Here is a 17,856-nt window from a genome sequence, read left to right on the forward strand (position 1 = left end):
AGGAGTAAAATATTTCTGGGTTGACACCTTGAAAAATCTTGCATGATTTCAACAACTGATTTGAATTTATCTGTGGACATGCATGAGGGACTAATGCAATCATGTGATCTTAGTGCATGTTCGAACACAACCTATTGGGCTTTCGTTGTTGATCTTTTTATGGAATATTGAAATGTTCAGTGGATTTGGCATCCCACGTACCGCTGGCAAGTCCGTGGGCTCGTAACACTTTTCTTGCCCGTGGTGCCCACCGTTTCTCTGTGGATGTCAGTCACACTAGAATAACCTGTTATAGTACATCCTTCTTCCCTCACACAGTCAAACTGTGGAATGGTCTGCCTTCTGTGTTTCCATACTCATGTACTGCGCACATCATTGTCATTCCTAAAAACCCACTTTAATTCATATTACTGTACGCTACATAACATTCAAATCCACCGCGCTTGTAGAATCTCAGGAGAGACGTGTTTTCCCCATCCGTTTTACACTCGGGATCACTCCCAGTAAGTCACGCCTTCGAACACAGTTGTCACTATGTTTATTCCACTCTACTGGCAAATGCAATCTTGAATTAGTCTGTGTAAATCAACTTGAGTAATTTCACCAGACCTTTGTCAACTGAGGGTCATCCTTGAATGAGTAACAGTTAGATTGTGTGTAATTTCTGTCATTGCGTGAGTAGCGATCGCTGGCAACTCAGGGGTATATAAACCAGTGCGAGCGGGAGGAACAAACTCCCGTATCACCTTTCACCTTCATTCTCAGGTATGTTCTGTGTTTATAAGCATTCAGTTTGATTCGGTCTATTGTAGTGAATATCAGTGTTCATCAGTGTTCATGCTTTAACAGTGGAATTGTCATTCACCCAGTGTAAAAAGTAATATAACGTAAATATCTGACGTGGCGAGACTGAAGATTTGCTTGTGACCCACCATGCTTCCCCAAAAAACCTCCCGCATCACCTTTCACCTTCATTCCCAGATCGAGGGTGGGCTTAATTGAAACCCACCGGTCGCTCGGAGCCGGTGGATACCCAGCAGTGGTCATTATAGGAGTGATGGCGCTGATTCGGCATGATTAATCGGCTCTATTCTACCTCGTGGGCCGAGGACTCCAGACCCACCTCGTGTCGGAGTGTAACCAACCACAACAGCAGTTGTTAGAGGCGCCAGTGCTATACCCTGGGACAGGCCTTGGAGTTATGGTCCACAGTGTGGTCGTAGGTGTCTTAATAATCACCCCATGTTGGGTAGTGGACCCATGTCGGTGTTTGTATCAGTATTAGTGTATTGTGAGTAAGGACAAGGAACTGGTCCTGCTATGTAATGTAATGTGACACCAGTAAGAGTGTGCACGGTAAGAGTGTAATATCTGAGTAATTGCTGTTGAGTAAATAAGAAATACGGAGTCTGCAAAAAGCCCAGGAGTTGAGCCTGGTAGTTTGATTTTATATTAATAAACTTGTTCTTTGAGTATTTTAGGAGTATTCATTTCTCCCACAGTAGTTACCTTTATTTCCGTCCAAGTGACCCTGATATCAGAATTACACTACCCATGTGCCTAGACCACCGACATGCTACCAAAATGAACTGAAGTAAGTAGAAAGAATAATTGAAAGAACTAAGACATGTTGTGGTTTCACCCTTCTTTCCCCTTATCGGGTGTAAGTTACTTGCGGTAACTTACGGAGTTCGATGTCAAATATTGGTTTTGAGTATGCCAATCTGAGACTGTGAGTCCGGTTACGGGTACACAACGACATACAGTCCCATAAATTTTTTTGAGTATCCGGCCCCTGGTCAATGAAAAACCTAACCCAATGCCTAGTCCACTCTGCCCGCTACCTAATGAGTTACATACTGTCCAGAGGGGGTCTGGTGGCAGCGACCCTTAGAAATTAAGATTAGAGTTTAGTATTTCCCCTTAGAATTAGTGACCCCAGGCTGGCAGTATACTAATACAATCTGTCTCACTTTAAAAAGCTGGTTTTCCGGCATCTTCGTGGCATAGATTAATATAACCTTTTCTATTTTTAATTTCTTTTATTCGTATTATTTCGCCCCCTAGGCCCCGATGTGCCCGGGTGGACTATTCCCTGCAAAAAAAAAATAGAATGAGGAGAATGTTAAAAATAGGTTACATTGAGAGGAAAAAAGTGAAGAGGTGCTAAAATTGGCAAAGACTTCAAGAAAATTCTTTTAAATTTACAGAATATGGAAGGAGCCAAGACTATTGAACACTAACTATTATCCCACCCCTTCTCCCCCTCCCAATCCCACCCCTACCCCTCCACTTACCCCTCTACCCCACCCCCATTCCCTCTCTACCTTTCTACCTCCACCCTTACCCCTCTACTCCACCCCCCACTCCCTTCTACCTCTACCCCTCCAGCCACTTCCCCTTTACCCCCACCTTCCCTCTACTCCTACTCCTCCACCCACTCCCCCTCCCCTTTACCCCTAGCCCTCTACCCTTCCCCCCCTCTATCCACTAAAACCTGCTTTGTACAGTACCACCTCCTCTCACACACACCACTCCTGGCAACACTCAGCTCGACCTTGTGTTTGTCAGCCTACAGGTCTTATACAAACACCACCACAGCCTTAACTAAATGCAGTGTCACATCTCATCTACCGAGTCCTTGGTTGAGATATTACAACAAAGGGATCATAAACACCTCCACTTATACCTCATTGAATGAGCACACACACGCACACGGGCACGTACACTCTCGGACAATAGGATCATAAATCAACAAGTTATATAAAGTGAAAATAAGAAGTAATTGGGCGTGTGATCCTCGGTGTGAGAGAGAGAGAGATTATCATAAACAGTATCTAACGAGTCAGACAAGTATCCTAGCAGCTTCTCGACTGGCCAGATCTCCGCCACCAGTTTGCTGGGTGTGGCGTCAACAGTGATCCAACACCTCACATGTTCTGGCCTTGAGTGACCCCTTTTGCCAGGTTAATCTCGACCTTAATCATCCCATCCATACAGCTCTAAAGGCCCTGTTTCAACCTGAGCTTCAACAGCATCATTATATGGTACTAGAATATAATAATTCAGACGGAGATATTTAAGTTGTTTTTATGATTCAGCGTTATGGAAGGCACGAGGCAGCATTTTCTTCTATGATTTAGATGCATTTCACACACACACACACACACAGTATATCAGGAGTGGTCACCGCTTGCCATTCACCGCCTCAGGAAAGATGTCAAACTCCCTTCCCTATCTGTCACTTCCTCCACCACTACTACAACTACTTCCCTCCCCTGTCCGCTACTTCCACCACAACTACTACTTCCCATCACTATCCGCCACTTCCACCACAACTACTACTTCCCTTCACTGTCTACCACTTCTTTGCTACTTCCACCACCTTGGTCTTGGCATCAGGTTGACCTTGTTCAGTGAATGATGATGGCGACTCTCTCTGCCTCCCACACGTGTTGTTGTACCTAACCTAATCAAACCACCACGATTATTTCTTTGAGAGTTAAAATAAACCACTTGTCTATTTATGATTATAATTGATATAGTTTTTTTTTCTGAGGGAGGGAAGAGGGGGGGGGGAGTAGGGGGGTAGGGGGGTAGCGGATTCAAAAGTGTGTGTGTGTGTGTTTGTGTGTGTGTGTATTTGTGGCTGGCTGGCTGACAACATGTTCAGTCGTGGCCACCTCCTACACCTCACAGGATCACTACCATCTTGTCCTAGTTCCATCCTTCTGGTATCCTTCAGCGAGGCAGGCGTTGAAGGAGGATTGATTACTCTGTTATTGAAGGATAGTGTGGTGCTGATGTGACGTGTAGTTTAAGGCTCTTGTGGAAATCAGTGAAGGCAAAAGGGGCATTTTCTACGATACAAAAATGACAAACTTCTCAACGATACAAGACGCTAAAATTCCCTCTACGATACAAGGCCAGCTAAGACTCTACAAGGCCAGCTAAGACTCTACAAGGCCAGGTAGGACTCTACAAGGCCAGCTAGAACTCTACAAGGCCAGCTAAGACTCTACAAGGCCAGCTAAGACTCTACAAGACCAGCTAAGAATCTCTACAAGGCTAGCTAGGACTCTTCAAGGCCAGCTAAGACTCTACAAGACCAGCTAAGACTCTACAAGGCCAGCTAAGAATCTCTACAAGACGCACATCAGCAGGAAAGATTGTCATATCAGTAACTCCTCAATGGTTATAGCCAAGTCCCCTGATGTAAGAAAAAGGTGTTGAGTACTTGTGTTGGCTCGAGTACTAGTGTTGCTCTAAGTACTAGTGTTACCCCGAGTACTAGTGTTGCCCCGAGTACCAGTATTGCTCCGAGTACTAGTGTTGCCCCGAGTACTAGTGTTGCCCCGAGTACTAGTGTTGCCCCGAGTACCAGTATTGCTCCGAGTACTAGTGTTGCCCCGAGTACTAGTGTTGCCCCGAGTACTAGTGTTGCCCCGAGTGTCTGTGTTGCCCTTAGTACTCGCTCCTATTACCTGTGTGACCCAGTATAGGTGTTGTGAATGAGCAGAATATCAAAGAGTGTTGAGTGTTGGCGAGGAGAGGCTGAGAGAGAGAGAGAGAGAGAGAGAGAGAGAGAGAGGACGTGTGTACTACTAGCACCACAACAGATATACAACATGGCGGAGGAGACACCAGAAGTAGTTGGACTGAGAGAAAAAGGTAAATAATATGATCTTTTTCGTCTACTTATCAATTTATTTACTCTATTCCATCTATTTATCAATCTATTTACTCTATTCCATCTATTTATTAATCTATTTACTCTATTCTATCTATTTATCAATCTATTTACTCTATTCCATATATTTATTAATCTATTTACTCTATTCTATCTATTTATCAATCCATTTACTCTATGCCATCTATTTATCAGTATTTACGCTTTTATTCAGTCTTCCATAGTATACAGGGTGTTCGTAAAGTAATTGACCCATTTTAAATCTTAATACTCACAAAAACTTGAACACGATGCTAAAGTTTAATCAAAAAGACTTGAAAAAAGTATAAATTGTTCCTTAAGTATTATTAAATCGAAGTCCGTTTTTTTATATATAAGGTTTAAAGTTTGTGATCTTTAAAATGGGTCAAATAATTTATGGAGACGGTGTATGTTGTTTACCTTTTAACCAGTTGGTATTATAAGTTCGTAGTGTCTTAAAAAGTTGTATTACTGAGCAAATGCACATTGTTTACATGGCTTAAAATTCCTACTTATCATTACTCCTAAATCTTTCTCACAGTCGGATTTCTCTATAACATCGTTGTTCATCTGGTATCTGGTTTCTTTGTTTACATCTCCTAGATTAAGTACTTTACATTTGTCTACATTAAATTTCTTCTGCCATTTTCAGACCATTCGAAAATTTTTTTTTACATCTTCCTGTAGTTTTGCTACAACATTCGTTGAAAATCTTAAACAATAATATGCAATGTGACATTTTTAATTTTGAAATTCATTTATGTACGACTTTTCACTAACATACGGTAGAATGTTTTAGTTAAATGGTAATAAATGTTTTATGTTATGACGTCGATAAAACTCTAAGTACGTTTCATCCTAGTCTGATGATTACTTTTACTTTTATCCTCTTCGCCACTGATCGGCTCGTTAGCCGCTTGGGCGATCGGTCACGTCTCTGTCACCCACTGTTGACAAATACTGGGCATGCACCGGCTCCTGAATGTACCTGAACCTGCTCCAGTGTTGGTCAAGTCTTGTCTTGAAAGAGCTCACACTCGGTACCGTCACAACACTTTCTGGTAGATTGTTCCAAGAGTTTACAACCCTCACTCCGAAAAAGTTTGTCCTCACAGTTTTCTGAACTTGCGGCTTCTTCAATCTTGAGCTGTGACCCCTTGTGGGGCGAGCGTACGCCAGCTCCAAGTAAGGACACTCAACTGAGTAGTGCCCCCTGAGATGCTTATACACCTCAACCAGGTCCCCCCTTGCTCGTCTGTAGCATAAGCAAGGCAAGTTCAGGCGCTCCAATCTCTCAGGGTAGCTGAGGTGCCGAAGTGCAGTTGCCTTTTTTCTGTGCCATTTTTTCCAACATTCATATTTTCAGCCTTCAGGCTGCCATGTTATCTTAATAAACCATTTATTATTATTATTATTATTATTATTATTATTATTATTATTATTATTATTACACACACGGGGCATTATACCTCAACATACACAGGAATCGAAACGTTACTTAAACGTGTCCACCAGTGGTTCAGGTGATGGCCAAACACAGGTGAGATTACATAAGAAGCGCCCAGGTGTCTGTCTATCCCATGTGGTGGTCAAATGGGTAAAAAACAATGCATATATTGGATGAACTCTAATGGATAAAGTCTTGTATTATTAGATGTTATATTGGATAAATTTAAAATGGTACTTTGAATAAATACTAATGATTAAATAATGGACAAACTTTTATAATATTTAAATGGTTATGGCGGATAGAGACTAGTGGTTAAATAACAGACAAAATACTTATTTAAATGGTCGCATAAAACTTTTCTTAAGCCATCGTCCTCAAAGGGTTAAACCATAAAGAAATTTCGTCTACACTCTGGCCCTCTGGTGGAATTGACTTAAAACTCCAATGACGTCACTCATCTACCCTTACACCTGTTTAACATAATTGATCAACATAACAAAAAAATAAAAAATAAATAATTTACCTCCCTCCCTCCCTCCCTCCCTCCCACCCTCCCTCCCACCTCCTCCTCCCTCCTCCTCCTCCTCCTCCTCCCTCCCCCTCCTCTCTCTCCTACCTCCCTCCTCATCTCCCCTTCCTCCCTCCCTCTTGGTGGCGCCACAATCCATATGCTACTAATCTGCCAAATAAAAACACCATCACGATAAGAAAGACTCTCCACACTTCACTTTTCTTTCGTTACTCTTCAAATAACTACGAAAATGAAGTCAAGTTCGTTATATGTTGTTTATATAACGAAAAACGTCAATATATTCAGCCTTTAATATTCTGTTGATACTAAATTATTCGAAAGAGTGCTGGGCAGAAGGGGGGAGAGAGAGGGGGAAGGGGAGGAAGAAAGGTAAGATGGGGTAAGGGAGAAGGATAAGGGGTAGAAGGAAGGGGAGGGAAAAGGAAGGGAGAAGGAGAGGGGAAAGGAAGAAGGAGGGGGACAAGGAAGGGAGGGAGAGGAATGGAGAAGGGAGTTGAGAGGGGGAGGGTGGAACTATCAACACCAAGCCTTCTTATAGGTGAGGTTCAACTTTAGACCCGGTTTATACCCAGAGACAGTGAACACCAGAGGCTTACTAATCAACCAGGACACAATTGTTGCCTTTAAGCTTAGCTCCTAATCTTAACAAGCTCCAATCACCAAGTCTGCAGATCTATTTGTGGCTTGGTTAAGTTATGCTTCATTACTAACAGGTTCTAGTCCCTTAACTTTACCCGCCAAGGTTGTACAGATCAAGAATATTTGTCGGTCACACACACACACACACACACACACACACACACACACACACACACACACACACACACACACTTAACTCCCTTCACACACACACACACACACACACACACACACACACACACACACACACACACACATTTAACTCCTTCACACACACACACACACACACACACACACACACACACTTAACTCCTTCACACACACACACACACACACACACACACACACACACACACACACACACACACACACTTAACTCCTTCACCATTATATTTTCAACTGTTTTAAATAACATTCCTTCCTGACAGAGGCTGACGTAGGGATGGACACGTCGGATGAACCAAAAACAGAGAGGCGGAGTCGACTACTAAGACAGGTAAACGAAACTAGTGACTTAATTACCATAGTACACCTGAGGAGCTTCATACGAGACTTTTCCCGCCTTGTGTACTTGTTAAGGTTCATTTTAGTGTTTGATGTATTATTTCATCTTGGAATATCTATCTCCTTTCCTATCTCCCTCCTCCCTCTCTCACCCACTCCCTTCCTCTCTCATATACCCACCCTATCAACACCTCCTCCCCTTCTCTCCTTGCCCCCTTTCCTCCCACCTACCCTCCTTCCCAAACATCCCCTTTTCCCTCTCTCCTACCATCACTCCCAGCACCCCATTTCCCTCTCTTCTTCCCTCCCCCCCTTCTCTCTTACCCTCTCACTCACTCCCTGCCCCTCTTACTACCACAGACTGGCCTGGTGATGATCGTTACACTCTGTTACTTCTCACTGGGCGCCGCGTTACCTTGGCCCTCCCCGGCACTCTCCAGTCTGGCCGAGAATAATGCCACATTGTTTGGTGTTCAGATCTCCCTCAACTCGGCCGAGAAGGACATGACTGGTGAGTTTTTGTCACGAGTTATATACATCACAAAATAACGTGAAAATTTAATAATAACAGCACAAAATAACCACAAACACAACACAAAAAATACAACCCAACACAACACAACACAATAATAACGCAACATAATCACAATCCAAACACACACACACAGGTTGACTTTCAAAATAAATACCACGTATGAGCAAACATTATTATTTATTATTCTACCTGTGCCCCCCCCTCCCCTCAGGTGGTTTAGTGTACACGTGTCTCTCTCCCAGGTAGCTTGATGTACCTGGGGACGCTGGTCGGGGCTTGGGTATCTGGGTGGCTGGTGGCCAAGGTGGGGCGCCGGCTGTCGCTGCAGATATCGGTGGTGCCGTTTTTAGGAGGATGGTTGATCGTGGCCCTCACCCCTAGCACACCTGTACTCCTTATTGGCAGGTAAGTCGGTACACACACACACACACACACACACACACACACACACACAGAGCCCAGTCCCAACCATTGTAAAAATTATCAATAACTTGTAATATACCAGTGTATTCACTTCCAGTAAATACTACTTCTTGCACTGTCACTATGTTGAAATGCACTGTAGTTTGAGCTTTTCCTGATTTATATTAATCTGTATTTTGCTATTATTTAAATTGAAACCTATTCTGCAACATGTAACTGTATATTTCAGCCTCATGTTTTTTCTGTCAAAACCGTTAATTATTACATATTAATATACATATATACATACATTATTATTATTATTATTATTATTATTATTATTATAACATTATTATTATACCACACAATAATAATAACAATAATAATACAGCTTGTCATCATTATCATTACATTGTCATCATCATTGGTCATTGTCATCATGATTCAGAATGTATTAATGCTATGTGTCCCAACGTTAAGTAGCTTCACATCACCTAACCTCTCCTACGTTATGTTACAAGTTATCAAGAGTATCAGTCTCGGAGGAACAGTTTGTTGTGACACCTTGAGGAGCTCTGGTGACGTGGTCGCTGTCGTCTCTTGCAGGTTCATCATCGGCATAGCATGTGGCGCCTGCACCATCGCTGGGTATGCCTACGTCATCGAGCTGTCTGATATGAGCATCCGGGGCATGATGGCCACCCTGCCCACCATGGGAGTAGTGTTGGGCGGCCTCTACACCGTGTCCCTGGGGTACGCCCTCCCCTGGCACTACCTTAGCCTGGTGTGTGCGGTGCCTCCACTTCTGTTCTTCTTTGCTTCCTTTCTCCTGCCGGTGTCCCCGTCCTTCCTGGTGGTACAAGGCCGCCGTCAGCAGGCCATCATCATCTTGAGAAGCCTCCGGGGAAACTACGCTGATGTTGAGGGGGAAGTGGCGGAGCTGGAGCGTCGCAACGCCGGCACCACCGACGGGAAGAACTCAGGGTGGCGCGCCCTGCTGGAGAGAGATGTGATGCGACGGATAGCGGTGGTGACGATGCTCTTCTTCCTGATGCAGATGTGCGGCAACTTCGTCTTCATGATCTACACGGCGCGGATCCTGGAGGCCACGGGGGCCCCAATGGACCCTGACGCCATTACGGCCATAGCGGGGGCCCTCAGAGTCGCGGGGACACTGGCCGCTATCTTCCTGCTGGACATCGTGGGGCGCCGTTACCTGCTGGTCATCACCCACGCCAGCAACGCCACCTGCCTCATCATCCTGGGCGTGTACGTGTACTTGGCAGAGCGCGCCGCCCCAGACGACCCTATCTTCCAACAGTAAGTAAGAGAGAGAGAGAGAGAGAGAGAGAGAGAGAGAGAGAGAGAGAGGAGAGAGAGAGAGAGAGAGAGAGAGAGAGAGAGAGAGAGAGAGAGAGAGAGAGAGAGAGAGAGAGACTAACACTATGCAGTCCTCCTCCACAGATTATCAAAAATGACAGTACATAATAAATGTTGTTCATTGGGGACATCGGCATCCACCCAGTCCCTTACATCGTCTCCTCCGAGTACTTCCCTACCAGCATCCGCCCTCAGGTGAGTCAGACAGGTGGAGAGAGAGAGAGAGAGAGAGAGAGAGAGAGAGATCCAGCACTAAAAACAACCAGTATCATCCATCTCTTAAACAACCACTATATCCACCATCTACCACCGCCATTAGGAATAAATAACCACCATCCAGCATGTCACCCAACCAAGTAACCAACCACTATCCCCACCCAGCCACCACAACCACCACCAGTCATCCCTCATCACCTTCCACCATACCAGCAACCACTACCATCCCTAACTACCAACCAACCATAAACCACCACTAAACCACCACTTTCCCTACCACAGGCTTCCTCCGTGTGTATCTCAGCGGGCACAGTCATCACTTTTGCGACGCTTCAGTTATACAGTCCCATGCAGGCGACCCTCACCCAGGCTGGTCTCTACTTCTTCTACGGCGCCGTCAGCTTCGTCGGGGTGATCTTCTCCTTCTTCGCCGTTATAGAAACCAAGGGCAAGAATGTAGGGTGAATGGGCAAGTGTGTAAGAAGAAGGGCAAGGGTGAGGGGACAAGGGTAAGAAGAAGGGCAAGAGTAGGGTGTAGGGATAAGGGTGAGAGGAAGAGCAAATGTCAATACACTCCTCCTCCTCCTTCGCCTCCTCCTCCTCCTACTCGTCTTCCATATTACCACCCCTACACCTCTATTAAACACCCCTCCCCCTCCTAAACTCACACTAGCGAGATTAACATTGAATCCGTCGGTTAATCCCCCAATTAACCGGGTTGTTCACATAAATAATTATTGGGGTTTTAGTAACGAGACCCAATTGAAGTTCCTTTGTTTTATTATAAAAGGATTATGTCTATAATTCCTGAGTGTAGATCAACCGTAAGTTCCACTGTATATGAGTGAACGAGAAAGAAGGACGGTGTTTATGTAAATATAAACGTAGCTCACGTCCGTTCGATAGTAGTTGATCTGAGTGACTAAGCAAGGGGCGTCGCTAATGCGCACTTACAAAGTTGCTGACATATGGGCTTGTCCCTCTTGGGAAAGCTACCGTTCACGTGTACAACTCATGTCTTACTCATACACAGTGGAAAGTTACAGGGGGTGAAATCTGAATATAATATCAGATGTATTGACCCATTTATATAATATGTTCTGTTGATGAGACAGGGGCCCGTTACAACATCACTTATCAGGCTAACATACCCCATCCCACGTGTAAGAGAATAACAGAAAACGTACACATTACTCGAGAGGAAACGAATAAAACGAAAATTCATTTGTGGGTAACTTACAAAAAAAGAATATACGACAAAAACAGCAAATTCCACTTTAAACCTCAAGTTATCAGTCACAGGTATTCCTATAATGGCCGGATATATCAGCTACCTAAACAAAGCTACTGGAGAAAGAAAAAACTCTTGTGGTTGTAATGTTAATGAGTGTATGGATATTGTAACGTGATTGTATTGTTGTAATTAAGACTCTTATTGTCCATTGTATTTTATAGTATTTTTTTTTCTAATGGTGATAGGAAGAGATACTTCAGCGTGTGTGTTTATAAAGTCTTTGTTCATTTTTAATCTTTAATAATGGTGGTACAGCGGTAATGCACATAACTCTCACCAATATGTCAAGGGTTCGAGCCTCGGCTCGGACACACGTGAGAAGGGTGTTATCTAGTGTGACCCTACCAACTACAGGTTTCCCGGCCCCCGGTTTCCTCCTGTAATAACACTGGATAAACGGCCCAAACGGCTAGTAAGCTGATAAGTGGCGAATATGAAAAAAAAATGGTTGTAAATGTGATTACTGCAAATTTTTAAAACTACATTACAAAGGTTCTTTTTATTGTTGCTGATATTTATATTCCCTAGCTCTGTTGATGTTCCTTGGCACTGTTGCTGTCACCCCTCCCTCACAATTCCGTCACAACTCCCTCACCTCTCCCTCACAACTTCCTCACATCTCCCTCCATTAAACAAAATTTTTATGAGGCCGTGTAACAAGTATTCTAAGGACGACACACACTTTGTATAATTTTTAGATTTTTTTGATTTACAATATAATTATTTCTTAGGACCTATTTATCATGTAATCCTAAACTGTTTTTATCTTATATCAAGAGTTGAAGAATCACACATTTCTCAGACCATTCCCTGAAGCATAAGCAAATAGATAAAATACTGGAAAGGACTATACAATGAAAACTTAAAGAAAAAACGAATAATAAACAATAATTGTGGTAATAAAAGCCCCGATGTAAGGCCCCCTCGTCACTGGTAAATATTTACAAAGACCGGATTCATAAATTTATTAGTTAAAGTGAGAAGACAACACGCGGAGAATATTTACGATAAAACATTTATTTCTTCGCCAAAAAATCATGGACAGGCCTGAAATTACTGTCATATGATCATTTTTTTGTTGTGTTTTACCCCGTAGTTTCATTCAGCTTTCATGCCCTGCCCAGTACAGGTGATTTATGATCGTAGAGAGAGAAAAAGACGTAAAAAGGGTTATCTTGTTGATATTACTTATTACCCTCCAAACAACGCCTGTGAGAAATATGAACGAGTTCTATAAAGTCCTTCGGGTGCTAACTGCCTGTTCCACTATTAACTAAGAATATTTATCTCTTCCCTCAACTTATAAAACTTAATTATTTGTAAATATTGTAAAGTCAGCCTGTGGGGGTGTGGGGGTAGATGGAGGGAGGCGGTATTTTGCCCGAAGGGGGTCAATAATAGTTTAGCTGAAGTCTTCTAAAAGCTAAACCATTTAAACATACAAGTACAGGGTCCTCACACTAATACCCTGGCTCAGAACGACAAAGTGGATATGTTAACGAGAACAAATTACAATTATGAAAAGCAAAATTATCAAATCAAGTTTCTGACGCGTTTCCTCTATTAAAGATTTCCTCACAACACTGTTATAAAAGCTAACAATGAACTATTTATTAAACACCGGAATATTTTACAGAAAGTTTTTTTTTATGTCAAGGAGGTATAGAGATATCTTAAACCTTGAACAGAGAGAAAAATTTATACGGTGTTGCTAATGTTGTTGATAACTTACGAACAAAAACATTTGGCTGGATGTTAAAAAGTAGTCCTACATCCTGTCAGCCAAGGTTATCAATATTCTTCTACACTTCACAACGTCATGTGATAAACGGGTTTGTTGATGTCCTGATGACCACGTACAACTCTCAAACGATAATGAAAACAGCGAGATGACATAATTAACTGCGATTTTGTAGACTTTGTATAGAAAAACCCACACGTCACATTAACAATTAGTTTAAAAATTTTAGCAATTTAATTTATTTTCATATTAGTTAGAATATTAAAAACAAGTTAAGAGAATGTTGATATTGTTGTTAACACTTACAGGAATTATTATAATGTGAAGGGGGCGGAGTTAGGGACAACGGTGCTATCAAAAGTTCACGTAAACACTGACTGATATAAAACACTGAAAAACCTATAAAAAAAAGTGTCTCTGAAATGTACAGCCGGAAGACCTTTAATTAAATCCCTAATTCAGTTAAGCATTTTTTAACCATTGTCTTTAGTATCAACTTTTTATGAGGGTAAAAGAAACGAAATAGAAAAAGAGAGAGAGAGAGAGAGACTGACGGGAGGAAAAATCTAACTACGCGATGACATTTGAGAAAGTCTGTGAAGGTTATGAAAAACAACGAGGCATATTATAAGTGTTAAGAATTACCATCGTCACTTAACCCTTTGAGGACGATGATTTAACCTTGTAATGACGATGATTTAATCCTCTAAGGAAGATGATTTAGCCCGTTTAGGACAATGATTTAACCCAAGTCCAAAACCTTTCTTAAATGAGATCATGAGAGAGAGAGAGAGAGTGTGTAAAAACAGTACCGGTCGTCGGGTCACCTGCCCTAGTGATTGACAGGTGTGTTGATTGACAGTGTCCTCTCCCTTCCCCTCCTCCCTCACCTCACCTTCTCCCCCCGCCCGCCCAGGTGTGTCATTGGCGACCAGGGTGGGCCGGAAGTGCATGAGGACACCACCGCCTCCCCCCCACCCACTCACCGCCTCCCCCACACAACTCTTAAGACAGAAAATAATCCACCTTACATGTTTCTACTAAATCTTAAGGTGAGTTTGAGCTGACGCATGTACCCAGGTATCAAGATAAGGTCAGGTGAATAAGATTGACATTACATGACACCTCCCTGACACCTCCCTGATACTACATGACACCTCCCTGACACCTCCCTGATACTACATTACACCTCCCTGACACCTCCCTGATACTACGTTACACCTACCTGGCTTATAAGAAGAAGTAATGTAAACACGGAAGGAATGGGAATGATAACAGCCTCGGGAAAAATACTGTTTGATTTACTGTGTCTTGATCTCTGTTGTCTGGTCCTGTTAACGGGATAATTTAAAGGGGAAGTATTAGGGAAAAGTAATGTTTTTATTGTAGGAAAATAATACAAAATAATAACACACACACACACACACACACACACACACACACACACACACACACACACACACGCACGCACGCACGCACGCACGCACACACACACACACACACACACACACACACACCCACACCCACACACACACACACACACACAGAAAATTCGAAAATCAAGAATTCATCTGGTGACTGTCTGCGGCGATTGAGGTGTGTGGGGGTGTGTGGTGGTGTGTGGGTGTGTGTGAGGGTGTGTGGAGGTGTGTGGGTGTGTGTGAGGGTGTGTGGAGGTGTGTGGGTGTGTGTGAGGGTGTGTGGAGGTGTGTGGAGGTGTGTGGGGGTGTGTGGGTGTGTGTGGGGGTGTGTGGGGTGTGTGGAGGTGTGTGGGTGTGTGTGAGGGTGTGTGGAGTGTGGGGTGTGTGGGGTGTGGTGGTGTGTGGGGTGTGTGGAGGTGTGGGAGTGTGAGGGTGTGTCGGGGTGTGTGGAGGTGTGTCGGGGTGTGTGGAGGTGGGTGGGGGTGTGTGGAGGTGTGTGTGTGTGGTATGTGGTCAAACATATGGCCACACACTTGAACACTACGTCCTCGACTGTGTGAAGATAGAACCTTTTAGGAATCAGGGGTGCTTGAGGACATTCTTGCTGTTTATCCCAAATTTGCTAGCCCACACTGATTAGTCTTCAATTAGAATATGACGTCCAATGTATATGAACCTCTGTCCTGCGTGGCAGTGAAAAGTGATACCGCCCTCAGTGTCAAAACCTGACTGAATTACTCAGAATAGGCAAACTGTACTCCAAGCTTTGTCAATAAATTTGTTAAACTATAAAAGGGACGGGTCCAAACACACTGTGTGTGAAATGGCACAACAGTTCATCTCTAAAGGCAAGACAGCCGACATATTAAGATTGTATCAACCTTTTTGCACTTAGTAGCTGTATCAGTTCCCATGTCTAGAACCAAAAACACAATGCGCTTGAATACTTCTCACGCAAATGTGAATGACAAAGTGTGCGGCCAGACATACTGCCTCACACTCCTGTACTCACGCAGTTGCGAATAAGTTACCCTTTATGTACAGAACTAAACAAAGAATGTATTTGAAATACTGTGTAACATTCAATGCCATAATATCCTGACCACGTGGGTTAATTATTATGACCCTTTGTGACCTCTACTCTGTAATCCTTTTGCGTTAACGCTCACAGGATGTGTATGGGGTGCACAATAAACTAGCAAATTTAAAAAAGTGGCAAATTTAAAAAAGTGACAAATTTAAAAAAAAAATAATGTAAACACTACCAACATACCTGACAACACCAGTACACACCTGCCAACACCTGTACACCTTACCAACACACCTGACAACACCAGTACACACCTGCCAACACCTGTACACCTTACCAACACACCTAACAACACCAGTACACACCTAACAACACCAGTACACACCTGCCAACACCTGTACACCCTACCAACATACTTGACAACACCAATACACACACCTCCCAACACCTGTACACCCTACCAACACACCTAACAACACAGCACACACCTGCCAACACCTGTACACCTTACCAACACACCTAACAACACCAGTACACACCTGCCAACACCTGTACACCCTACCAACATACCTGACAACACCCACACCTGCCAACACCTGTACACCTCCCAACACCAATACACACCTCCCAACACCTGTACACCCTACCAACATACCTGACAACACCAAAACACACCTGTCAACACCTGTACACACCTGCCAACACCAGTACACACCTGCCAACACCTGTATACTGGAATCAAGAAAAAACACAACAATGACCTTCTCTTTGTTTCTACGTCTCCCTTGACTAACACTAAACTCTCTCTCTCTCTCTCTCTCTCTCTCTCTCTCTCCTAAAGAAAGAAAGAAAGAAAGCTCCACATCCTGGCCTATTAGAAAGTTTCATTTTCTTTCTTTCTTTACATCTTCAATAAGGTCTATACCCCTGAACACAACCCCAACGGGAATATTTTATTGATGCGTCTGGTGTGAATATTTCCTCAGTTTTCACTCATTGTGGTGAAGAAGCGATTGTTCTCTCGGGGTTGAGGAGGGGAGGGGTTGAGGTGGTGTGCTAATATGTTTTGCCCCTTTCCTTCTCCTTTAATTTTTCCCCCACCCCTTTCCTTCAGCCCCTTCCTCCTTTCCATCCTGTCCTCCCGTCAACCCCCTCTCCCTTCCCTCTCACCTTCTCCTCCTGTCAGCTTCTTCCCTTCCTCCCACCCCCTCTCTACCCCCTGCATATACCGGTAATTAAGTGTTGTACTATAAACTATATCTTCCTTGCTAATTACCAGGTGTTATATCCTAATTAGCCTCATATAACATTACATAACATCATTAGTTAATTACACACCTTTAATCAATGATCACATGACATACAAACACACCTGGCATGCTTTAAGTAGACAATAAGATCACATGACACACCTACACACCTGTTAATTACCACCCGGCATGCGTTAATGAGCGTCACCACTCTAACAACCTCATCATCTGGGTCGTTAGCTGTTGTTGTCTAGTCATTTGGAAACCGCAAGAAAATATGTCAGGTTCTCGATGTGTTGCTTCAGATCCTAACCTAACCTAACCTAACCTAACCTAACCTAACCTAACCTTCCTCACAGGTCATCACACCTTGAGGGCTGAGAGAGTCAAGTCGTTCTCAGAAGGTCACACTCGAGCGCGCCAAGTCACCACTCCATCCCTCCCCCCCCCCCTCCTTGAGAATCTTCTTCTCTTACCTGTGCAGAGGCTGACGGTAGTGGCGCTCCTCTTCGTCAGTAGTTGTCAGGATGTTGGTCACGTTACCACACCTTCAGGTACACAATGCCCTTCACATCACAACAACCTTACAACTCACAACCTCCTCACACCTCACAACCTCCTCATACCTCACAACCTCCTCACAACTCACAACCTCCTCACACTCACAACCTCCTCATACCTCACAACCTCCTCACAACTCACAATCTCCTCATACCTCACAACCTCCTCACATCTCACAACCTCCTCACAC

The 17,856-nt window shown here is 43.5% G+C and overlaps 1 protein-coding gene across 1 annotated transcript; it reads left to right on the top strand.

Annotated features, from left to right (window-relative positions):
• Positions 1 to 3,645: 3,645 nt before the first annotated feature.
• Positions 3,646 to 12,396, top strand: LOC121856061 (facilitated trehalose transporter Tret1-like). Its single transcript, XM_042351342.1, has 7 exons — positions 3,646 to 4,671; positions 7,761 to 7,828; positions 8,197 to 8,347; positions 8,614 to 8,776; positions 9,380 to 10,093; positions 10,270 to 10,348; positions 10,652 to 12,396. The coding sequence occupies exons 1-7, from the start codon at positions 4,512 to 4,514 to the stop codon at positions 10,832 to 10,834; spliced, it is 1,518 nt and encodes a 505-aa protein (XP_042207276.1). The 5' UTR covers positions 3,646 to 4,511; the 3' UTR covers positions 10,835 to 12,396.
• The last annotated feature ends 5,460 nt before the right edge of the window (positions 12,397 to 17,856 follow it).

This window comes from Homarus americanus, unplaced genomic scaffold (genome assembly GCF_018991925.1).
Source record: "Homarus americanus isolate GMGI-L3 unplaced genomic scaffold, GMGI_Hamer_2.0 scaffold11628, whole genome shotgun sequence".
In the NCBI taxonomy this organism is placed as follows: Eukaryota; Metazoa; Arthropoda; class Malacostraca; order Decapoda; family Nephropidae; genus Homarus; species Homarus americanus.